The sequence below is a fragment of the Phaenicophaeus curvirostris genome, chromosome 2 (genome assembly GCF_032191515.1).
Source record: "Phaenicophaeus curvirostris isolate KB17595 chromosome 2, BPBGC_Pcur_1.0, whole genome shotgun sequence".
Classification (NCBI taxonomy): domain Eukaryota; kingdom Metazoa; phylum Chordata; class Aves; order Cuculiformes; family Cuculidae; genus Phaenicophaeus; species Phaenicophaeus curvirostris.
This window is the reverse complement of record NC_091393.1, coordinates 116,192,231-116,217,726: the sequence shown is the minus strand read 5'-3', so window position 1 is coordinate 116,217,726 and position 25,496 is coordinate 116,192,231. Positions and strand designations below refer to the sequence as shown.

The following is a 25,496-nucleotide window of genomic DNA, read 5'->3' as shown; positions in this document are numbered from 1 at the left end:
CAACTCCCTGTTTAAAAGCATTAAGCATATGAAATCAGGCTTAGTTTCCCTGGTAATTTTAAAACATAGTTTATAAATCAGTTAATAAAAGTAGAGCTGAAACATTGTTCAGATTCCTGAGTTAGAAATTACACTCTGTTCTCTCAGCAATTAATGATCTTGTAAACGTTGTGCTGATCACTGTCCGTTGGTATTTATCAGGATGAAGTCCTGTACAATTTTTGGAGGCGTTACCTTCAGAAGAGCAAACAGGCATATTGCAACAGACCAGCTGGGGAAGCTGACAAAGCATTATCAGTAAGTGAAAAGCTCAAATCCTGTGAGATGTTGGATATCTTAGAAAGCAACAACAGAAACCTTCTTTGTTCAAGCTACGTATTTAGCTTATATTGTATTAATGTCACTTCAGTATGAAGAATGTCTTCTAAACAGGGTTCCACATGTCCATATTGTTGTTTGGCGTATTTTTTCCTGTTGATCATGCATCTATAATGCTTTATTTGGTTTCTTCAACTCAAAACAGCAACTAACAGTAGATAATACAGTGAAGTATTTACAAAAAACAGGTATGCGACAGCAATACTGATGTGGACAGTGAATCAGAGAGATCCAGCCTTCTACACTTCTTATCTATCTCTGAAAGTGACGGGGACCTCTCGACTGACTGCAGCTTTGCCTCATCAGCTAGCAGGGTCTCAGGTAGGAGAGATGAACTGAACTATCTGGAAACTGGTTTTGTACAGGTTTTTTAATATGAATAAATTGTCCATTCCCGCACAATGAATTGGAGCAACTGGTTAAAAAATGTGAAGTTTTCAGTCCCGTTTGCCACTACAGTGTTGAGGTTTTCAGGCTGTAGCAGTAACAGCCACTAGAGTGCTTTATATTTTACCAGAAATAGAAGATTTCTCCCTGGCCCCACTGATCCCCACCCAAGGAGTTGGAAGTTGAACAGAACCTGGAAATACAATGGGAAATGCAGGACTTCTATAACAAGTTTGCTCCATGCTTCCTGTTTGGAGTGGGAAAGAAATTGCTTTTATATCTGTAAAGCTAGATGTTCACAACAAACTCAGTGGCTTTAAAGAATAAGCACTTGTTTGGCTAACAGGAGACCTATCAGTCGTGACTTTGATATTAAAAAACATAAGTTCTATTGTTTTAGTGGGGGAAGAGCAGGATTTTTTTCTATCCCACAGTTAGATTTAGCTTTCTAATTTTTTTCTTTATGGTATTTCTGGTACTTCTGTATCTTTTGTTTCTGCATTCATGCTACTTTCCCTATAACCCCTTCTATAAAAAAAATCTTCTTTTGGCATTCCATCAGTTTCTTCTTTCTGTTCACAATATCAACTTGATGATATTTACAGAATGCTAAGCATTTTAATTAAAATGTTATAGGAAACTAGGGTGTTCAGTGCTACCGGGCAAGTGTAACATCAGGCAAGGCTGCTGTGTCTGATAATGGCAATACATTTCAAGGCATATTTGAAAGCTTTTGATTGTGTTTTAGCTTCTGATAGTTTTCCTTTTTTGCTTTATTCTTTGCTTGCCTCTTCTTTGTTTGTTAGAGCATTTCTTCTTCCCCTGTAATGTACTATCCTCTTTATGTCCCATTTCTGTTCTTCTGTGATATTGCCTGTCTCCACACAGAAGAATGCAATCTTGTTCTTTCATGGTTTTCTCTTTACTTCGTGAAATCCAGCAGTAGTAATAGAGTGAGAAACTTAATCTGCAGCAATTAAAAAAAACAAAGATATTTTTAAACATCCAAACAGAATTAGAGAGACGAAAAAGGTGCAAAAATGGTGACACACATTTTTGTGAATATAATGCGAGTATCTTTCATCCTCATGTATTAAAATTACAAAATTTTCAGGTAAAGAGTCACTGCACGTTTGTACATGTAGCAGTCCTGGGTGTTACGCATATATTATATGAAGAGGAAATTATCGAGTGAAAAATTTCTACTGAAAGTATTCCATTGAATTCTCTTCCCCTCTTTAATGTCTGAAGGAATTCTTTTCCTCTTTGGGATTTGTGCCTTTGAGAGTTATGTTTCTTAAGGTTTTAGAATGGTTAGATAGTCTCAAGACAGACCATAATTCACCATGTTATTGGTCTGTATTTACAGAGGTTGAATTCAGCTTTAAGTAGTCACTAAAAAGCACTTCAAATAAATTAAGAGTTCAGCAACACTAAAAGTGTATTTTGGTGAAATCAAACAAGCACAGAAATTGAATATTGAAACTTAACACAGATAATACTAAATGTGTTCTAGTCAATTGTAAATTCCTCTGAAGATTCATAGGTTTCCTTTTCTGCATCATTTTTACTGAGCTGTTATTGCTACAGACTGAAAACCTCAACACCCTTTTTTCCCCAACTAGGCTTGTCCAACCAGCAAGCTTTTTTTTTTTTTATTTTTGTGTAGGATTATTAGCCAATTCCACTGAGTATAACACTGAGATCGTGCTAGAGAAGCCTATTAAACTCCTAAATTGTTAGATGTGTGTAACTGTGTTGTCATGCCTTGCATAAGCTGGGAGAAATAAAAGGAAATAGTGTGCCATCATTAAGGCTGCAAATATAATGAGGATTATTTTAAATTGAGTTTAATGTGAAATTAATAATGAAGCTTCAGTCGTGAAGCTGCCTTGAAGCACAAGTATCCATGTAAAAGGTGAAACTGTTGACTAAAAGGATTAACTGATGTTCCTGCTTTTGTTCACTGACGCACCTATGTAGACCTCGCAGGATGCTTTTTGTGTACACCTGGTGCCTTTATTCTGTCACTGTGTCCCCAGTGCTGCTGGTTGCCGGTCGAGGGACCAGTAGGTGGCATTGAAGACCAATTCTGGCTGAGGAATGCAATATTCACACTCTTTGTACTGCGTGTGGACCTTCACCACTGTCACCTTACGGGCTTGGGTGTCGCCTGCCAGCAAAACCATCGAGCTGTCGAGCTCGATGGAGTTTTAAACTGCTTTTTACAGGCTGCTTGCCATAGATCCAGGCCTCACTGTTCCTGTCAGAGCAGGAGAAAACATCTGTCCACGCTGATATTTTGTGCTGCTATGCTTTAAAAGCATTTTCATTTGTCCTGACTGGGTTGTGACATAGGGAAGAGAGGCTCTTCTTTTTTTTTTTTTTCCCTTCCTCCTTCACTGAACTCTCATGTTTCAGTGCTGAAAAGGTTCGTAACTCATAAATCACTCTACTAAATTAAATTTCTTATTGCAGCTTCTCTTAGTTTTTAGTGATTCATCTCAGTAATGAGGTAGGGAGGCTTGGTTGGTACTTGCTGTTGTTTTTTCCACCCTCTTCATCATTTGGTACATTTTTGTTCTAAGCATATTTCTTTTTCCTTGAATTTACATCTGTTTTTTATAAGAATACCTACGTTTCCATACACAGAGAACATATAGCAGATGGATACACACCTCGACCTCAGTAAATTTTCTGTAATGAAAATCCTTTTGTCATTGAAGTCCTGACTGTGCTGAAGTTTAAAACTCTGTGTTTTGATCTCCAGCTCGGAGGCATTGATTTAAGTACATAAAATTTTCCCTTGTTTCCCACTATTCCCTTGTCTCTCAAATGGAAAACAGCATTTCCAGCTCATAAGTGCTCTTGGTTGTATGTTTTATAGGAGTAAATGTCCTGCTGCCTTGATGAGTCTGTTTTGATGGGTACCAGTTTTGTCTCCCTATATGATCTGGTGTCCTAGTCAAGTGAAATAGCAGTTCATGAAACAGGTTATTATCTTGTACTGTGGTAGATGAATAAATTAGAGTTAATTGTTTAGTAGAAAAGTACATACACTACCAGACTACTCAAAGTAATGGTGTCAAAATGTTACTGATTGCTGAACAAGGGTCCTTGTATGTTCCTTTGTCTTGTTTTCTGTACACCATGGGTAATGTCCATATCATATAAATTACTTTCTTTCTTTCTTTCTTCCTTCCCTGTTTTTAACATAAACCCAAGAAGGCACCTCTGTGTGCTCTGGATCTGTAGATGGTAGCTTGTATTTACTGAAGAACCAAAAGGAGAAGCTGAGGATGACGATGCCAATGACCCTTTCACTTTGTTACATGGCATTACTCTGGTTGAGAGAACCAATGACGTTATCTGAGCTCTTAAGGTAAGAGAAGTCTCTAGTGAAATATTTGTTGCTTTTATAAATAAGAAATTTTTAAAAATTAGGTCTGTACTATTGCCCTCTTAGTAATTTGCTCAGTAATAGTGATAAGTTGTCTTATCAATATTTAGTTGTCTTATCTTTTCTTTAGCATAACAATTTGTGCAGCTGCTTTTGGAGAATGTTCTCCTCTGTTGATTGCAGTGAATCTCAAAGAACTGTAAGGGAGAAGCTTTTGGAGCTAGAGAAGCTTTTTATCCTTCAAAAATTCTTACAGATTCACTGGAAGGGTGTATTGTCACAGTTCTGCTGTATTTGCGGTTTTCAACATGCCGGAATTAAATGAGCAAACATTCTCCATGACTTACATCAGTGTCATAATACAAACAGTACCAGCAGTATATAGTGATATGAAAGGTAGCTAAGTAGCTTTGTATCTGTAATTATCACTGTTCAGAATAATACAGCTTTTAATGTGATAGAAATAAAGTTTTCTAATAATAGGGTTTGATGCTAATGGAAACTATCAAGCTATTGCTGACAATGCAGTTCTCTTCTCCCCCCTACAACAGGGCTATGACCACATTCCTTATTCGAGTAAGAATGCAAAACAATTAATGAACTTTTCTTGCTAGCAGTAAATATTTTAAATCAGGCCCAAATAGTTGAAATTCAGGAATTCTTAGGTTTTCCTTGGAAGACTTTTTGTATACTGATATTCCTTTTAACAAGTATTGAAATATTTGGTATTTCACAGGATCACAGAATGGCAGGTTGAAAGGGACCTCAGGGATCATCTGGTTCAGCCTTTTAGGTGGTACATAGTTCAAATGAGATGGCCCAGAACTCTGTCAAACTGAGTCATAAAAGTATCCATTGTAGAGGAATATAAAAAGATCGTGAAGAAATGTTACTTTGCCAAAATTCAAGGAACAGAAAGACTCACGTAACCGTATGTTGGCAAGTCAGATTTAAAACTTGGACAAAATAAAGAATAAAATCATTCAAAATTCAGTTGATATGGTAGATTTGAATTCTTTAATTTTTATTTTTCAAACATGCATGTGAGCTGAAAGGCAAGGCAGAGCATACACCATTTCCCATCTGCGATGTGTGTAACTAGTGTTGCTGCTGGAAGTGTGACAAATCAAGAGAAGTTTACCCCAGAGCCTGATCTTCCACAGTGGCCTCCCTCCCCCTGGAGTGCAAACTTCCATCTGGGCTTTTCCAGCTTTTTACAAGCTTTGTACAAGCTTTCAGAGAACGATGGGTATTGAAGAACACGCTTTTGCGAGTACTTTTAAAAAAGGAGAGGTTTGTGTGTCTGAAAGTACAGGAGTTAATACCAGCTAATTTATTTCTATGCAAAACAATGTTTAACTCTTTGATTTAACTTTAGGGGGTGGCTTTTGGCTTCACCGATCAGAACTGCACAAACCATTGCGTATTTGCATTACTAGTTATGCTGTTGCCTAAAAGATGCTTGTAAAATATTCAGCAAAACCCCACAGTGTTCAGAACGCAAACTGGCAACCTGCAGTACAGAAGTATTTATTAGGTCAATTAAGAAATAGTAGAACTCAAAAGTACTTTCAATAACAAGATTTATTACTGACTACTGTCTTTCTAAGGAAATTCTGTGGCAGTCAGGACTACCATAGTGTATTTTTGACCATGATTAGAAAATAAATATGTAAATCCTGTCCGATAATGTTTGCATATGGCAAAATTCGGAGTAGTAAATTACAGTTACGGGGACAGAGCAAATGGTTCACAGTAAAGAATTCTTGCTTAGCCCGTTCGGTTTGGAGAGAAAAATGGATAACTAGTTATCTTTTCTTTGGTGGTTGTATCTCGGAAACTGTCTCTGGAAGGCATGTGGGGGTCATACGAGGCAAATCACTCCTCACAGGTTCCTGTCCTAGTGTGATGGTGTGGTTTGGGGAAAAACAGCCAAACAACAGTAACAACTAACTATCAAAGTCAAGTGCTAAGAGGAAGGGTAGACTGTGTTTGCATATTAATGGTAAGTTGTCGTATTTGGCACTTTAAAAATTGGGAACTGCAGAAAAGACACATGAAAATTATTCAGAACCTGGAGAACATCCTTTGTATTGAGATCCTGGAGAGCTGAGCACATTTGCTTGAAAGGATTTAGAGGAAAGATGAAAAAAGTTTAAAAAGCTAGGGAAGGAGAGAAAAAAAAAATCAGGGACTGAATATAACACAGAAAGGCGTATCAGAAAATAACCATTGGAATTTGAAACAAGATGATCTGAATGAGAAAAGATGATGTAATTTGATACAATTTGTGGCTGTAATACTTGTAGAAGTGAGTAAATTGGAATAATTCTATGACTTTAAATGCAGTGAACATATGAACTGAATTAAACGTAGAAAATGGTGTTTAAAAGAATGTAATTTGTATTGCAAAGTTTTACCATGATACGATAGTTATATAAGACCGTAATTACATTATCATGCTTCCCTCCCTACCCTTAAGGTCTGTGCCTTTCACAAGTTTGATGAAGAAGGGGAAAGCATTTTAAACTGCATAAGCTTCCATAAACCACTTGTTTTCTAACATCTGAATATTTAAGTTTGAAAAAATCAGACAATGTTCACATTTTTGCATGTATTAAGATACACAGATCAAAATAGTGACAGGCCAGAGATGAAAAGTATGCAGAGAAAACAGCGAGTATTCAGCGTTACCTTTTAAATCTTTATAGGCAAATTGTTTTATTTAAACAAGCTTTATTACAGTTGTGCTTAAAGTTCTGCCTTGTTTTTTCCTCGGTTTGGTTTTCTCCCTACCTGGGAGTCAGCTGACTGCCACTCCTCCCTTATGATACATCCTTAGGCACCATGGTAGGGCAATCTGCCAGCTTTTGGAGGATTTATAGCACCAAAAATATACTCCTCCTTGTTACCTGACACACTTAGCAGAAAAACACTACAATTACCTCCTCTGACAAGGACATTTTGGTTTAAAAATAACATTTTTAACAACCTTCTACTCAAGGCTATGCAACACGTTGAATCCTTTTCCATTGTGAATAGTCTCACAGTACTCCATATGCTGCATATTATTTATCTAAATAAGGAATAAAATTGTTGGCTTAAGGAAAAAGTTTCAAGATGCTCGATTCGAGATGGTGAGAACTAATGCCTTTCAAATGAGGTTTTACCTAGCTGTGCTGGCAAGACCAAACTTGTAATCAGTTTGTGGCGTTACTGTGTGGCTTTAACAGATGCATCATTTCCTTGTAGCATGCAGAGGACCTAGGATTTTTTTCATTCTTGGGCCTTACTAATGTACGCTGCTGCTGTAATTAAAAGAACATGGAGTGTGTACTATATCTGACAGCTGAGTTTTCAAGCACGTCACTGGTACAATGCAGTCTTACAGGTGTTTTTATCATCTGTCTGTTAAATGACAGGTTTGGAAGAACAGCAGACAGAAGAAACTGTTCTGAAGGGCTATTCCAAATGTGAGGTTTTGGAGTAAGTGTTAAAAACCTGAATCATCAGCACATTGTATTCATAACAGGGTATTTATGCTGCTTCATGTATATTTAGAACATAAACCCAACTCCTAACCTGAGAAGGAAGAGCATTATTTCATATGGAGACAGTAATTTCAAGCTAGGAAAGGTGTCATTGTTCTTTAAACAGTTTCAGTTCTTTGACTTCGTACAGCCAGGATAGTGAAAACTTCCTTTCTTTTTTAAAAATCATTGATGGGCATTACTTGTCTTTTGCAGCGTAAGAATGAGGATCCAGCATCAGTTTAAGCTGACTCAAGTTTTTGTTGCTATTGTCCTGCATAAACATTCCTGCCCTTTCTCTTGCCCTGGGTACAGCATTCATCCAGTTTATGGTGTATGAGCTGAAAGAAGTAGATCTACAGAAAAATAATTTTGCAAGAGGAAGTTTCACCGGACGTTTTAGTGCAGGTTAATTTGTTTCACCACAGTCCCTTTCTGCCTTGTGCTGGAAATAATGTTCCCGCAGCCAGCTGAGTCTGGAAATCTGTCTGGTTGAAATCAAACCCTAGAAAACAAAAGACTAGTTCTCATTCTAATCCTCTCTGAGGAGTCACACAAGTGCTTTTGTCAGCAGGGAGGAGTGTGTGGCAGAGGACTGAAGGGCGGGTGGGATTTCCCATTTCAGAGGCAGCAAGCTGTTAGGGTGGTTTGGCTGCAATCACCACTACACCACACCCAAAGGAAGGTCCTGATTGTTTGTCCCCTTCCAGCTGTTGCTGTGCTGGCTCAGGAGGTTGCTGCTCTTGGTGTCTTGGTGTACCAGATCTGACAATTAATTGTGTGATTGCGCCTTTACACGTGTCAGCCAAAGATTATCATCAGCTGAGCCAGTAATGGGTCACTGTTGCTGAAAGAGGAAGGTCTTGCTTCCCTTTCTTCTCCTGTCTGTGTGATGTATCCCCTTCCCTCTACCAACTCTTGCATTTGTTGGAGCCATGTGTGAGGTTCCTCAGTTTGTTAGGTGGTGGGAAAGAAACTCTTCTATCTGGCAGTGGGGTAACGGGTGGTCTTTTGCTGCTGTTGTGAGTTACATTTGTGACAGAGGGTGCTGAAAAACAGGAGCACACAGCCAGACCAGGAGGAGGGAAGTATGAATAGTTACGTTGAGCTCTTAGGTTGGCTCAATCCATTTGGTGAAACCATCCTTCATGTTTAAGTTCTTCAGTTTAGTGCAGCTAAAATGAACTAAGGAGCTGTTGTGCAAGGGTCTAAGCAATTTGGGTGGGATGGCAAGGACAAGCAACTGGTGCTGGGTTTGGGTGGTAGCCTCAATGAGCATGTAGACCAGTGCACTTCTCCAGACAAGGAGGGGCAATGCCGTTTACACTAGTTGAAGAAAGCTACTGAAATTTCATTAGCAAAATTTGCATCACACAATTTGATTACAAGCCTGGGAAGTGGGCCTGTGTGAACCTCATGAGGTTCAACAATGCCAAGTGCAAGGTCCTGCACCTGGGTTGGGGCAATCCACAGTTTCAGTGCAGGATGGGGGATGACGTGATTGAGGGCAGCCCTGCGGAGAAGGACCTGGGGTGCTGATTGATGAGAAGCTCAACGTGCGCCAGCAATGTGTGCTCGCAGCCCAGGAGACCAGCCATGTCCTGGGTCGCATCAAAAGGAGCGTGGCCAGCAGGGCAAGGGAGTAAATTCTGCCCATCTATTCTAGAAGCTCTTGTGAGACCCCATTTGGAGCCGTGTGTCCAGTTTTGGAATGCTCAACCTAAGAAGGATATGGAACCATTGGAACGGGTCCAGAGGAGGCTACAAGGATGATCAGAGGGCTGGAGCACCTCCCATACGAGGACAGGCTGAGAGAGACAGGGTTGTTCAGCCTGGAGAAGAGAAGGCTCTGAGGAGACTTTAAAGTGGCCTTCCAGTACCTGAAGGGGCTACAAGAAAGCTGGGGAGGGACTTTTTAGAAGGGCATTTAGAAGGGGATGAGGGGGAATGGCTTTAAATTAGAGAGGGGCAAAGAATATAGGCTAGACAATAGGAAGGATTTCTTCACAGTGAGGGTGGTGAGGCAGTGGCACAGGTTGCCCAGGGAAGTTGTGGCTGCCCCATCCCTGGAGGTGTTCAAGGCCAGGTTGGATGGAGCTTTGAGCAGCCTGGTGCAGTGGGAGGTGTCCCTGCCCATGGCAGGGGGTAGGAACTGGATGGGCTTTAGGGTCCCTTCCAACCCAAACCATTCTGTGATTCTATAATTATGAAGAATTGTGCAATGACTTTTACATCTTCATTTAAGAGATGCAGAGCTTCATAATAAAAGGTATTGGGCAATGCAGTTCTTTAGATTGCTGTTATTTTTCACAAATCATTAAAAATGATGGGTTAATTGTAACTGGGAGAGAGTTAAAATGCTGTTTTCATTTTACTCATGGTTTGAATTCAATTTTTTAATTAAGTGAAAAAATCAGTTAATGTTTTTTTTAAAAATCAGGATTTAACTGTGAACTTTGCAGTAAGTACCCTTTAAATTGAATTTTAGTCAATGTCAATAGATACTACATAATGTGCAGCAAGTGGTGATTAGAGCACTGGACTGGGGGAAGGAAGGTGAACTTGTGAATTGCTGTAGGCTCAGGAGGGAGGTGAATCCTTATCAGTGAATCCTTTGTCTGTGAAGACGTTTTGCCTTCTTTTTGTTCTAATTCTGAATGAAAGTGGTTGGCTGCTGTGTTTATGAGGAACTTAGTGTTTCTGCTTGTGGGATTGGATCCAGCTAGTGACTGGAGTGCTTAGGAACTGCCTCAAGTTGGGAGCAGATGCAGAGCCAAACCTTACAACCACTGCAGAAACCCAGGAGGAACTTGGAGAGTTTGTGGACCAAGTTGTTACTGATCTGTATTGCAAGATCAGAGAGATGCTGTGCAGATAACACAGCTGGCAGGAGACAGAATTGTTTTGAAATCTCTAATATTATTTAAACAAAAGGGTCTTCTCTGTTTAAAGTGTTAACTTATTCCAGTTTAATGTACTCATTTAACAAAATTGTTTTGGAGGAGAGGAGACAGGAAGGCAGTTCTAGTTTAGCACTATGGGAGACCACTAATATGCTTTAATCTGGAATGAGAGTAATGTCTGTTCCCTTGTAAGGATCCATGTTCGTTCAAGGCTTGCTTTGCCTAGCGTGAATATCAGCTAAGATGTTAGATAAGAGAAGGAGTTTGGTGTGGTGGTAGCCTTTTATTGGTAGCTGTTAAGTCCCATTAAATGTGTGTGTGTATGTGTATATATATATATAGGAAAAAGTCAAGAAAAATTCCAAATAATACTGTCAACCACTTACCAAAGCCAGTTTTTGACAAAAAAATTGCATTTTTTGGTGCAAATAAAAAAAAATTAATTATTTTCTATTTATTAGCACACAAAATCATTTCTATTCATGCCTGAATAGTAGCTTTTTAAAAGATCAGAATACACATGTAACTTTCAGTTCGGTGTATCTGCTCATCATTCTGTGACTTTCCTCCCTACCATGTTACCAGATTCAAACTCCTCCAGCAGAAAGGGGGTGTTTTAAAAGTAAAATTTACTTAAAGCTTTAGGATTTTGAAAAAAAAAATTCCATACCATTTAAAGGAGGCTTAAAGAATGTGCAGTGTGAGCTCTGTATAAGCGTGTTGACTGTAAGCTTGCTGCCATGACATTAGCGTGTAATACTGATGTACTTCTAATCAGAAATTGATATCTATATTCATTTGAGAATAAACATACACATTTGTCAACCCAAAATCTGTTTTGATTTTGTCTTCATTTTTTTATACGCAGGTTTGTTGTTGAAGGTCATATTCCATACTTTAATGTTTTTCTGCATTTTCCGGAGAAGATGAAATTACGTGGACTTGACCTTAAGATCTTCTGTGTAGAGGTAATTTTTTTTCTTAAAGGGAAAGATTCAAAAAAAAAAAAAAAAAGAGCAAAAGCTAATCATCTCGTGGTATTTCAATTTTTTTGGTCACTGTACGAATAAATTGATTAGATCTAGTCTTATGTTTCACATTACTGGGGCCTGTGTAGAAACCAGTGCAGATTATGACTCAGAGTGCTTTAATCTTTAACCAGTCTTCTTAAGCTTATTACCTAAGTTAAAACGAAATCAATGAGTAAGTTATGAAGAAATAAGTATTCAGTACTGCTTTTGGAACACTCAGAAATAGGATTTGGCTTCACATCCAAGGGCAATTTATTATCCTTTTTGGTGCTTATTTAAAGTATCTCTTGAATTTGTTGTAATTCCATATTCTTTTCAAAAAATGTGATTTAGAAGCTGTATCTTGTTCCATTTCTTGCTGTACTGGTAGAAATGCATCAAACCTAAAATCTACATAAGGGGGTTATGGATGATGGACAGTCTTGAGAAAAATGTAGATTTCCCTTATTTAAGATTATTATTTAAGGTGCTAATGATTGCCTAGTAGTGTTTGTTTTGCAGAAAAAAGGTTTATTATGGATTTTTGAAGTGTGCAAATAAAATCGTAGCTTTCAAGAGCAGAAAGCAATTCAGCTGACAGAAAAAGAGGTTTTTGGTCTGCTATAAGTGTTTGGAGCACAAGACCTCAGTGATGGCATTGCAAGTTCTCCAGTGTGCAACTTACGTTCAGTAGGTCATGAGTTGTTCAGAAGCTCGTCTGTAGCATTTCTTTATTATACCTCTGCTATGTTGTCTGGTTAAATAATAATTATGACCTCAACTTTTAAAAGTCAGGAGATAAATTTAGTATAAATTTTCTTGATTTTTTTTTCCTGTCTTAGAGCTTTACTGAATAGAAATGGCACATCAGGTTGAAATCTCTTTTAACCCTCTTTTAATTCTCAGTCTCGCTGTCCTTCTTTGCCCCATCCTTTGGAATTGTTTTTGTTTCTCAAAAGCAGTTGCACAGAACTTGTATTCTGGCCTGACTAAATAAAAATCTCCCCTCCCAATCCTGCAGATCACACAGATAAAATTTTTGTATGAGTTGCAGCTATAAAACTTGGACCATGCCTCAAAGTGGCAGATCTGGTTTGCAGAGAGGAGATGACACTTGCCCTTGGAGGATCCTACTGCTTTCTTTTGAGATAGAGCTGTTTCTGGCATGCGGGATGATCCGATACCAATCCTGAAGGTGATTTCATCAGTCCCGATTAGCTTATTTTCTCCCAGCACTGCTGGTTTGGATTATTCTACTGCTCCTCCATAAGCTCACTTCCCGTATGGACTCTAGCATGTCCTGTTGTGGGACTGGGACTTCACCACTTCAGAACCGCAAGCTGATCAATTTGATCTCATTCCAGTATATATATATATTCCATTTATATATAAAAGAGGAAGTCTAGCCACCTCACCCTCTGTCTTAAACACTTATATAGCATATATGCACTTTCCTTTTTTCACAAACCAGGAAAAAAAACCCAAATAAAATCTTTGATATTTAAATATTGCTTATATAAATATTGCAGATGCAGAGGAATCTGTATCTGCTGTGGTCTGCACTTCACTTTACAGGAAATTGCTGATCTAAAACCTGAATTTGAGAAACATTTGACTTCTGTCTTGCCTGTCTATGATACTAATACCTGCACCCCTCACTTCCAAAGTCTAAGCACTTATAGATACTGATCGAGTCATCTCTTGCCTTTGTTTTCAGTGAGATACATAGATAAAATTCTGTAAACTTATTGTACAGTTTGTTTTCCAGCCACTCCAATAATATTGTGGTTTCCTTTTTCTAGTAATATCTACTCCCTACTTTACCTTCAGTGTTCCTTTAGTAGTGCATCCTTAGGTTTATTTAGTTTGAACATTTTTGACTGCACCATTGGGCTGATAATTGCAAAAACCTTACTAGCTGTTTCCTATACCTTATGTTTCAGAACTGATCTTGCTGCTCATTGCAGCACTGAGGTTGCCAGTAGCTTACTGTATCTAGTTTTGACATCTGAGTTTTGAGAAATTAAAGACATGAGGATATCGTCCTGGAGCAGGAAGTCAGATTGTGTAATAATACTCCATCGTGAAAATACAGCCTACGTTCTCTTCTCCATGGTGTTCTGTATATAATATTCATAGACAATTATCTTCAAAACCTTTATGGGATTGTGACTGTTAATAATCAGGCAGGTAGGATGCTCAGATGCCATTTTGTTGTGCTTCATGTGTGGTGAATGTAAGCTGCAAACATATTTGAAAATCTGGGTAACTGACAGGAATATTCAATAGGTCTCATTTTTATTTCGAACAGATTTTTACTGCATTTGTTGTGTCCTGTGCCAGTTCCCTGGAGCCCAAATTTGAATCAAGAAGTAGTTATAACTACTGAAACCCGGTGAAGGGTTTAGAGCACCGGACTTATGAAGAGTGGCTGAGGGAGCTGGGGCTGTTTAGTCTAGAGAAAAGGAAGCTGAGGGGAAACCTTATCGCTCTCTACAACTACCTAAAAGGAGGTTGTAGGAAGTTGAGGGTTGGTCTCTTCTCCCTTTTAGCCAGTGACAGGACAAGAGCAAATGACCTCAAGATGTGCCAGGACTGATACAGGTTGATTATTAGGTGGAATTTCTTTATTGAAAGGGTTGTCAAGTATTGGAACAGGCTGCTGAGGGAGGTGGTTGAGTTACCATCCCTGGAGGTGTTTAAAAATCAGTAGATGTTGTACTCGGGGACATGGTCTGGTGGTGAACTTAGCAGGGCTGGATTGGCGGTTGGACTCAATGATTTTAAAGGTCTTTTCCAACCAAAACCATTCGATGATTCTATAGTACTTTGAAGGATTTGAAGTCATACTGAGTCTCATTTTATCAGTGAAGTACTGGTGAAGCCCAACTTGAGAAGACTCATCTTACATAAAAACATGCTTAGTGGCTTAAAGTTCTGTTTCAGTAACAGATTTGCAGGTACCCAAAATACTGAATGTGTACAAGGCTGAAATTACTATAGCTTTAAAAAAATAAATGCAACAGTTATTACAAGGTGAGTCACATATACTTTCTATCTCTCTGTAGTGATGTGTGTATGTGTACATGCACATTTGATAGGAATGGTTGGACTTCGATAGGAATGGTTGGACTCGGTGATCCTGTGGGTCTTTTCCAACCTAGTGATTCTGTGATTTCTTTTTTTCATGCCTCATCATTTAGTAGTAGTATTTCATATGCGAGGAACGTGTCTGATCCAAGGCTTTCCAACCAATGAACTTCTGGATGGTGTAATACATTCTTGGAGTTCATATCACTGACGTTTCCCCCTGTCCAGCGTATAGTTTAGCAATTGGAGATGATTGCAGCATCCATCATACAAGGAGAGGCTGAGAGTGCTGGGATTTGTATCCATGAGAAGAGAAGGCTGAGGGGAATTTCATTTATGTGTATAAACACCTGACAGGAAGGAGTGGGGTTGGAATCAGTCTCTTCTTGGCAGTGTGCAGTGGAAGGACAGGAGTCCACGGGCGAAACCGAAATACAGAAAATTCCATTTAAACATAAAATACTTTTAGTGTAAGCATGACTGGCCACTGGAGCGAGCTGCCCCAAACCACTGTGGAGTCCTCATCTTTGGAGATGAACGAAACCTGACTGGACACAATCCTGAGCAACTTCCTGCAGTTAACCCTGCTTTGAGCAGGGGCGTTGGACTTGACAGTCTCCAGAGGTCCTGTCCAACCTCAAGTACGCTCTGATTCCAATGATGTAGTGTGCCTTGTATTCTGTTTGGCACTTTCAGTGCAGATGGCAGATAAGCCCTTCATATTTTAGCAATGGAGCAGCTAATAAGAAGGACGTAATTTTTTATGCTGCCTAAATCAAGCTTTATTAAAATACCTGCCGCAGGTATGTGGATGCCTGTCCAGAAGTCTGGGAGCTCTGGGCTTTACTGCCTCGTAAATAAAGAGAAGAAGAGGAGCCTCCACCTTTCCGTATCATCTTTAGTATGATGTATAACCGTTAAACAAGCATCAGGTCCTCGCTGGAGATAAGTATTACCTCACAAGTAGTATTTTATGAAGGGTAGAAGTACAAAAAAGTATAAAGATCTTTGTGTAAAATGAGTTGCTTGTCTTCCACAGGTGTTTATCTTTACATTCTTGCAACTCTCTTTTCTAAGCCTTCATTTGATCAGCCGTCCTGTTCATCCCTTCTTCTGTTAAAATCATGTGTGTGTTAGAAGTTAGCCTTTGCTAAATGGGTTTTAACTAAAGGTACAATTAGTGGGTTCATGGGGCAAACAACAGCAGTAGCAGCATGCTCCTGCTCAGTTCCTAGTTCAGAAATTCTAAGTTCCCAGTACAAGAGAAGAAACACGAGTTTTCATCTTACTCTGCAAGCTTTCATTTTTCTAAAACAAGTATTCTTATTCTTCTTGATTAAAACCTTTTTTTATGCATCAAGAAAGAATGACATACTTAAGGTTTGGCGGTTTTTTCTGTGCAAGAGGTCAAATTTTTATTCTTGCTATTTGAAATTCTTTTAGCTACAGTAAATCCCTGTAGATCTTCTGGCTTGCATCAGTAGTGAACATGTCTTTGATAAGCGCAGTCATCTTTTCTCTTTTGGGTGAAAGTCGTCTTTGTTTCCTTTTTAATGCACAGGATAGTGGGGCTGGACTAGATGATCTGTAAAAGTCCCTTCCAACCCAAGCCATTCTGTGATACCTATTTATTTAAAAGCCTGCTAGCATAGGACTTAAAATGAATCTTTAAATTAGTAGTAGTATGTATAGAGTTCTGTGCCTAATTTACTGCCAGCTTGTTTTATTTTTATTGATTGTATCTGTCCTCCAGTGGAATACATACAGATTTCCTCTTCCAGTATCTGTATCCTCATACAAAACTGATGAAAGCATCCTTTTTCTCTTGAGCTAGTAACAACTTTTCCTTGTCATAGAACTGCTTTTCCTTATATTTTTTACTTGGGACCATTATCATTACCTGATAATGTTTTATATGTTTATTTTACTTGTGCTTTGAAGTTGTTCTGCTTTGCTGTCTCAAGTTTACCTTTAGCTTTCACTACTTTTGCAAAATTCATTACTTTTTGACATATTTTACCCTTGATGCATTGTCAGTTGTTTTTTTTAATGTTTAAAAGCAATTTTTGTTTTTGATTCTCACATTCTTAACACAAACACACAAACTTAAATGTGTTTATATAGTTAAGCAGGTCACTCCCATGGCTGTTGAGCAACTTGATTTACTGAAATGTTGAAGATAACAAACACGTCACTTTGGGGTATGTGCTCTGTGGAACAGGATAGGTGTAGTCTCATAAATATCTTTCAGATCCTGTTGTTCTGAAGAGCTTCAAGAATTGTCATCTCTTTAGATTCACAAGGATCTGGACTTGGCAAGGAGCCCGATGGGTGACCTCAGTGAAGTTCCTTTCTTTCAGTATCTCCTTCAACTTTAAAATTACCATTTTTTTTCTAAACTCATTAAAAATCTTTTTTTTTCCTGAAAAAGGTGAAAGTTGAGCTTGATAAATGTTCGATGAATTCTGTTTAGAAATTGCCCACCAACCGGCCTTTAAAGACAAAATGAATGGGTATTAACCTGATTATCCTTGGTACTGCTTCTGCCCCGGAGTGGGGTCGTGAAATGACTTCTCTATATGAGTCTTTATCTTTTTTTCCTTTTTTTTTACAATATTTTTAGTCAGAGGGGAAGTAGCTGCCCAATTCTAAGTCTGTCTGAAAGCATCTGTCTTCAGAGAAAGCCACTGAATACTTCAGTGTCGCTTGTGCTGTTGACATACCTTGGAGTCTAGGAACCTATATCTTAAAAATACTTCCTTTTTTTTTGTTTTATAATTGAATTTCATTCCTCCCCATCTGCCTTTTCTTTTCTTTTTTTTTTTTGTTTAATAATCCACCAAATATCCGAATATTGCTGCCTGTAACAAGAAATGTACTTATTTAGACAGCTTTGACCTTGCAACATGAGAAAATTAATATCCAGGTTACGTTTTAGTTGTCTTAGTATACATTATTATTCTTTTTGTTTCCTTTTACATGTTCTACCTCCAACTTAGCCTTAGTAACAGAAGCACTGTTTAGTTTGAATTCTGCTCTATGTAATTCACCTACTTCCATCCCTAGTTGTCTTGGCTGACAAAAAACTGCTAGTGTTATTCTCTAGATTTTAATATGGTACAGAAGTTCTTTCTAAGCTTCCAGCTGAGAGGGATGTTAGCATCTTCCTTACCTTTGCCTGTGGAAAATTCTTGAATGCACTTTGGTAAAGGGGCAGCAATATATTGCTCTTTTCAGAGATCAGCGTTGTGGACAACAGAAGAATCATGAAACTCAAAAGCATGTCAGGATTTTCTCCCACCTAACTGAAATTCAACTTATTTCTTCTTCTTCCTGATATATTTTTTCCTTTCAGGTTTATTTTTCTACATGAGAGGTTTTGTCTCTGTCAGATTAGGCCAGCAGTTCCAGGCAGTTATCCACTGTGTTCAGTTTAATAAGAATTTTAATTCATGTTCTATTATGAACTGATGTTGGCTTTGATGGGAAAAGGAGAGCATGAAAAGAAATATTTTCTGCCCTAAGAAAAGGTATAATTGATTCAGGGTCTTCCTTTTCCTTACGGTAACCTGTGGTAGGTGTTAAAGTAGGTACCATAACGTATTTCTGAAGTAGACTGGAAAACTCTTTAGCTCTTTTCAGAATGTATCACTTCAGTGCAGACTGTTTTATTCTTTATAATCCTTTGAATTTATTTTGAGAGTATATACCATGTACATATACACACCAGTATATAGAAGGAATATATACCATGCATGCATGTGTGCACACACCTGCCCTCCCTGGGGATTAATAAGTTTCTTTTATCTTTTGTTTGGGAATAAAAGACCTGCTTTAAACATTGAGAGGTGATCACTCTTCTGGAAAATTTCCCGTTCTGCGATTTCTTCTCTTACAGTATTCTATAGCTTGTGTTTTCATTTTGTTCTTCTCTTCCATTTCTTTCTCTACGTGTTTTGGTTTCTTTGCTTGATTTTATTCTCAGCAGCTCTTTCTTATCTGTATTGCTCTGCCAGTGATCCTTCTGCCACCCATCTTTCTGTGCCAGCTTCAGTCAGATCTCACTTCTGCTGAGGATTTGAGAGATCCAGTTTCTGAGATGAATTTGCCAAGATACCCCTCTTCTATCACAAAGGCTTCCGCTTTGCTCCTTTGTTCTGCACGCTTTGTGTTCCAGCAGAGCAGCTCTTGAGTTTTGAATAAAATTATGAGTTACGGTCTTCCATTGAAACTTTGTGGTAATTTTGATTTGGGTCTCCTCTAGCTATCCCATAAAGGAGGAGAGAGTTCTTTCAGAGGAGCTCGTCGTGGGAGCTGCAGCTTCAGTCAGCTCTCTCCTCTCCTGACCTTAGGAGGGTTACTTGACTGATGGGATATTTTTAGCTTCCATTTTTCCCATTACCGCTGTATTATTTTGTTCAGGATACATGCCAAGCTAATAATTCTAGAGTTCCTGAATCTCCTCTTTTACATTTTTTTAAAAACACTGCATATTAATGTGGAGAGTCCTTTGATGTTTAGAATTTCTTAAGATTATTTAAAAAACAACATTTGTGTTTCAGAGAGCTCCTCGATTATTTCCTTGAAGCTTCTAGTGTGTAAATTTTCTGAGCCTCTCCTTTGTAAAATACTCAGTTTTATCAGATACTGGTTTGCTTTTTTTGCAGACATATTTTTTCTCTTCCTTACACATGATTTGAATGAGATGGGTTTGTATTCTTTTTTTCGGTTACAGAACAATCTTCCTTTTTCTTCATATTTGTTTCATGACTTACCCATTAACCTGTGGCATTGAGATTCAAGGTTCTGATTTTGGGGTTTGTTTTTTTTTTCCAGTTTCCCTGCTACTTGCGGCTTAGTCACCTTTACCTCTTGTTCCATTGCAGCATATCTATAGTGCTGTTTCTTACCTTTTTTTTTTTTAACCAGGAGATTGTCCCTGAGCACTTTGCAGTCAAATCCCCCTTATGCTTCAAAAGGGGTATCTTTTATTTGTGGTTTTCCCTTTATCCAATTAGACCATGATAAAACAAGGGATACGACCAGCCTGTCAGGGAGCGTAGTGACCTACCAGGACTGTATGTGGAGAGGTCCAAAGCATGTGCTTTCATATCTAAGAGCTACACATTTTTATGTCATGTACTATCTTAAGAACAAGGTTTAAACTCAGGATTTATATCCTTATGCAGTACTACCCCTGTGGGACTTGTCTTCCAGGTTCGAAATGAGGATGTAATGTTAATAATTTAGGTTACAATATAGTTAAATGTTACCGAGTTTTACTATAGGAAGAAGGTTAAAGATACCATACCTCAGATTTCGCCTCTCTTTCTGATTCCCTTCATTATAGACAACATTACAATCGGAATACAGTTGTTAATACTTTCACTCTACAAACATTTTGTGCCTTGTGACCATCTAGCAACTCAGTTGCTCGTTAAAAACTGGTTTGAATTAAATGGAGGTGTGCCACAAAAATGTATTTGAATCAATTCAGCATTGTTCAAGCATAGTAAAAGCCATTTTGTTTTGTAAATTCAGCTGACAAGTTTAAGACACCTCCTGATTTGGATTTCCCTGTGAATGTTGGGGGCAGAAGAACTGCCAGGTAGCCTGGAGGAACACATAAAATTGGAAGGTTTCTCATGGATTAAGAAAAGAAGATTGCTTAATATTTTGACGATTACCTGCTGTATGCAACCAAAACTAGGACTTGGTTTTAGTTTTCAGCTTTCAAGGTGAATGGCTCGGTTTTTGAAGTAATTTGGCATTCAGTCCCCATTAATTACTAATGATCACTGCCAGCTTGTAGTAAAGTGTTGAGGGGGGTCCATGTCATTTATGCTGCTAGGATTGGTTGAATAATTTGGCTGTGTTCTGACCAGAAGTAGCATCAGTGTTACAGGTTTCTTGAAAACTAGTTCTTTGAATTTACTGTACTGAAAAACATGTGGAAACTCTTGATCACTTTTGTGTCTAAGTGTATTGCTTGGCTTATTCACCTTGGAAACAGTTGTTTGCATTTTCTTGTTGGATACTTTGCGCTGCTTCTGTTTTGTTTTCTTTCCTGCAGTCAGGAGCATATCACAAACTGATGAAATATTTTACTATGCTTGAAGTGCCTAAATTTAGACAGGTAGGATCTTCCTTGGGAGGTTTTGAAAGTTAGCTACCTTTCTCACTGAGAGCATTTTCATTAGATACTGAAAAAGGATAGATAGAGATTAGCAGAGGGACTGTGGAGTATTGATGCTTCTCTTCTCTTGCCTACACTCAGGTCTTTTTCTGGAGGACTAAGCAAGCTCATAGAGCTTGGAGTAAAGTGTGAGGGAGTCCGTGTCATTTATATTGCTAGGATTGGTTGAATAATTTGGCTATGTTCTGACCAGAAGTAGCATCAATGTTACAGGTTACTCATAGAGCTTGCGTGCTGCTTTCGCTCACAGTGGTAGTTCTTCCAACCTTGCACTGAGAACAAAGTAATTTTTCATCATTCTTTCAAATACAGAAAAAAAATGAGTATCTTCTCACACAATAAAATAGATGAGCGCTGAATTTTATTGCAGCACAGGAAAGAGCGAGTTCTTTACTGAAGCTATGAGGTGCTCAAGGAAGAGCATGATGTCTGAAGGGACAAAGTTACTTAGGAATGGCTGTAGAGCACACTGCTCATACCTGCCTTTCTCCAAACCTAAAGCCAGGGGCTGGATACTCTGCGTAAACTCTAAGCTTCTATGGCATAAGCTCATATTGAGCTGTAATATTGACCACTGAGGATCCTTGGAAATCTCATGATGACTGTTTTTAACATTGCTAAAGATACAGGTACTTGTCCTGCCTTTCAGGCTAATGCCTCTCGGGTCTGTTGCTATCATTCCTTGATTTGTAGCCTAAATTGGATGTAGTGTAGCTGAGTGCTTTTATACAGCAAGTGATATTTCATTCTTTGTGATAGCTCTATATCAAAGATGCTATTCATGGTACTATAATTTCATCAGCTTAAAAGCAGAAGGATTAGCATTTGCTACATTACAGAGTTTGGGTACATGAATAGAAGTTTATAAACTTGACAGTATTTCTTAAGTGCTCATGTTTCTTTGGTTGTGGGTGTGGATTTAGGCTCCTAATAATAGTACTCTTCTAGGAGGGGCAGATGAAGTGAATCACTGTTCTAGGGCTTTACGTTTTTTGTCCCACTGTCTAAGGAGGGATGAAATGCCTTTGTAAACTTTTGCATTCTGAATATTGCATGAGGTGACTACTGAAATTTTTACTGTGGAAATGATTTATACCATTTGGTGACTGCTTTGGTATTGCTAATTTGACAGGTGACAACAATGCATTCTCTAAACTGACATTACTGTTTTGAATGCTGGGATGTTAAATCATTTTTTTAGTCTGAAAATGGTTCTTAAAATAAAATGGTCTGCTGACCATGTCCTTGTAGGAAAACGTAAAATGCATATTATTGATGTGCGTAAAGACTACTTAACTTACAGAAGTAATTTTTTAAAGAAGAATGATAGCTTTAAACAAGAAATCCCAGTGTGAACAAAAGTATACCTTCGTCATTCTGTTCAGTCTTGGTTTTTAACTTCTGTTCTTTGTTGATAAAATTCTTAATCCTCTGTTGTGAGCAGTTTGGAACAAATCTTGTAAAAATACTACCATCTTGATAAGATTGAGTTGGGGGTGGACAAAAAAAGGCAAACTTGCCCCTGCCCCATTCCGCATCTACTGAAATATGTATTCTCTGAGATTCGCAGTTATGAGAAATACAGGTGGAGCAAACACAGCTGGAAATTTCTGAAATTTTCTTCCTGTCCAACAGTTGACTTAAAAAAAGTACTTTGAGTCTCTTTGAAGAAAGTGTGAGTAAGTGAAGAAAAATGGAGTGGGAAGGAGAAGAACTCTAAAGGCAGATATAAGCAAGTTTGTAGTTTTTGTGTGGCATCATTACAGTGGGCAAGCATTGTGCATTAGTTTTTGATTTCTCTAAAAGAAGATTATAATCCGTTGACCCATGAGCTGCTATTAAAATGGAGATATATATTTTTTTTTTCTGCCAATGTCTTTTTGTGTCCAAGCACAATGTTGTCAATGCTTTTATATTCATGTACCGACCTTGATTTAAATATCTGCATGATCTGAATTATACCAGTTTCTGTAATCCCTTCATGAAGCTGGTTTTGAACATACAGTTATTGTAGCCCAGCTGCATTGGAATTATTTACTAATAACTCCTGTCTTGTAATAAAGAAATGGAGATTAACTTAATGTATAAATCTCTAATATCATGCACCCATATTTTCAGTACTCCATGGAATTCTGGTTGTGTTGGCTTTGCTTTTCTTACCCTCCTCTTCTCAAAGTTATAGAAGAACTATGACGTACAGAGCATCACAAGGATCATCAAAAGTAGGGACAATTTTTCTACAAGGAACAATTAACTATCTGCTTCCTTTTTAACATAAAGAAGAGGTTACTAAGAGGAAGGTATGGGGATAGTTTGTAGGACGTGTTTAGGAAGCAGCTGTTCAGTGACTCTTCCAATAGACTGGGACATATCAGGAAAGGCTGCTGGTATGCAGGTTCAGATTCAAACAGCAGGAAATGTGGCTTCATAAGTTTTGTGGGTAACTGGTGAAACCCCTTGTGTTAGGATGTTCTGGATGTTAAAAGGGCCAGTAAATGAGTGGATAAAGTCCGTGAAGGAAAAGGGATCTGGAGCTAAAAAATGCTGAGATCTCGATGCTGACTCAGCCACAATGGTGTGCGCTGGACAGACATTTGGTAGTGTCGTCATGGTTTCTTGGTTCATAAATTCCTCCCTACGCATCTTCCTTGCTCACTGCTGGATGCAAGGCTAGAGAGATCTTTTGGGATTGATGTGGTACAGCCACTTTTTATTTGTTCTGGGATTTCAGTCAGGGTTTCAGTTTGTGGTTGTTCTGTTCTGGGGAGACATTTTTTAAGATCATAAAACTTCATTTTTCATTAACTAGTTACCTGGCAATAACTGTTTGGTTTTTGGTTTTTTTTTTAAGTCATAGTTCAAGTCTTTAAGTGAGGTGAACTAAATACCATCCTTTAAAATTTCAGATTTAGAGATTTGGGGATGTTTCTTATTCAACTTGAAAAATGTTGAGGAATGATTAAATGGTAAAAGCATGCAAAGTCTTGCTTAAAAGGGGTCTCTCTGGCCTAAGAATCCTAAGTGATGAAAACTACATAGTTTTCTTAAGCAGAAACTTTGCTTTTTGAAACATTGTTTTTCTATCTTGTGTTTCTCTAGTGATTTTTTGATTTGTTTTGGGGGGGAACTAAAGGAATTGCTTGTTCAAAAGCTCACAGTGTAAAATTTCTTACTGTTGTGTATTAGCAATGTTCCCAATGTCAGGAGGAAGAAGTCTGACCTAGAAATGTGATGAGAGGAGAAATGTGTGAAGAACCATGTAAGAGTAAATAAATTCTAGGTCTTGGGGGAGCCGTCCTGGAATGGCAGAGACAGCAGCTTAAGGGTTTTTGCACTTTACCTCTAATATTTCTAAAAAGCCTTTGGTTCTGTGTAGTTCTCTTTTGGCCCTTAAAGTAAGCATAGGTCTTGGATTTGTGAATAGATTAAGCTAATGTGATCTTCTTTTCATGTCTTTGAATAGTGATTAAGGTTTTAAAATTAAGCATATGGAATTTAGGAATTACTGGAATGAATTTGCTTTTAGCAGAGACTGATGTATGAGCGTGCAAGGGCGTAGTCGTTAATCGTTTAATCTCATATTGTTTCTACACCAAGATAGCATCTTAGTTTAGCATGTGGAAAGTAGCGAGCTGCTCCCGTATATCTTTTCCTTTTCTTCATTTAATGCGAGAGTTCACGCCTGCGTTAGTGCATGCCTTGTGAAGCCAGTGCAGTTGCAGAATATTTGATTCTTTCTCTGCTTTCCACACTGGTCATTCCCTCTCCTCACACAGTGGTGCCTTCAGCTGCCAGGTGGCTGCTTCTCCAGGGCCAGGCTCTCAGCGTTGGTGTGTCACAAGGTGGAAAACTGGGACAAGAGACCTGCCTGAGGCAGCAGGGGAGGGTTGTGGCACCATCATGAGGAAACATGAAAATTTCCTAAATCCTATTAAGTTGTCCCCATATTTTATTTTTTTTTTCACACTGGCTTTTCTTCAAAATAATTTCACATTGCTTAATAATCTGCCACCAGCTCATACCCGTGTCTTGAAATCATCATGCAGCCCGTAAGAAACTGCTGGATTGTCTCACACTCCAGGTTTTGGTGGATCACGTGGTAATATTTTAGTTTGGGTCTGGTACAAACAAAGTAATTCCTGACCAAATCTGTTCATAAACTCATGAATGCAGATCAGAATGTTTGCTCTGTTTTCTCCCAGAGCGTTCAGGCGGAAATGTCGATGGCTTTCTACTTCCCTGGAAAGTGTATCCACCAGACTGGCTTTTAGACATATTCCTCAGTTTGCTGAGTTCCTTCTCTAAACACATTCAAGGTCTGATATGGAAGGGCCTCTTTTCCTGACTAAAATTTGCATGAGCTCAATTGCCATATGATTTTTTTTTCTTTTAGTGATAACTATTTAAAGAATTCAAATTAAGACAGAAGCTGGTCATTCCTGTTTATTTTAAAAAAGAAAGTCTTCTAAGAGGCATAGAATTCTGGCCATACAAATTCTGCAATCAGCTGTGCTGCTTTTGCTTTCCAAAACAAGCAGTGATTCCTGCTTTCGTCTGCTGGTGGTTTGAGATGCCTTGTAATCTTAGTTTTGCTGGAGGTGG

The 25,496-nt window shown here is 38.4% G+C and overlaps 1 protein-coding gene across 1 annotated transcript in view; it reads left to right on the top strand.

Moving 5' to 3' along the window:
- TAF1B (TATA-box binding protein associated factor, RNA polymerase I subunit B) overlaps nucleotides 1-25,496 on the top strand; it is a 52,029-nt gene that overhangs the window by 4,501 nt on the left and 22,032 nt on the right. Inside the window, exons 5-8 of the mRNA XM_069850513.1 lie at nucleotides 202-297; nucleotides 567-699; nucleotides 3,991-4,147; nucleotides 11,467-11,566. Coding sequence (XP_069706614.1) covers nucleotides 202-297; nucleotides 567-699; nucleotides 3,991-4,147; nucleotides 11,467-11,566 — 486 coding nt within the window. The remainder of the gene's footprint in view (nucleotides 1-201; nucleotides 298-566; nucleotides 700-3,990; nucleotides 4,148-11,466; nucleotides 11,567-25,496) is intronic.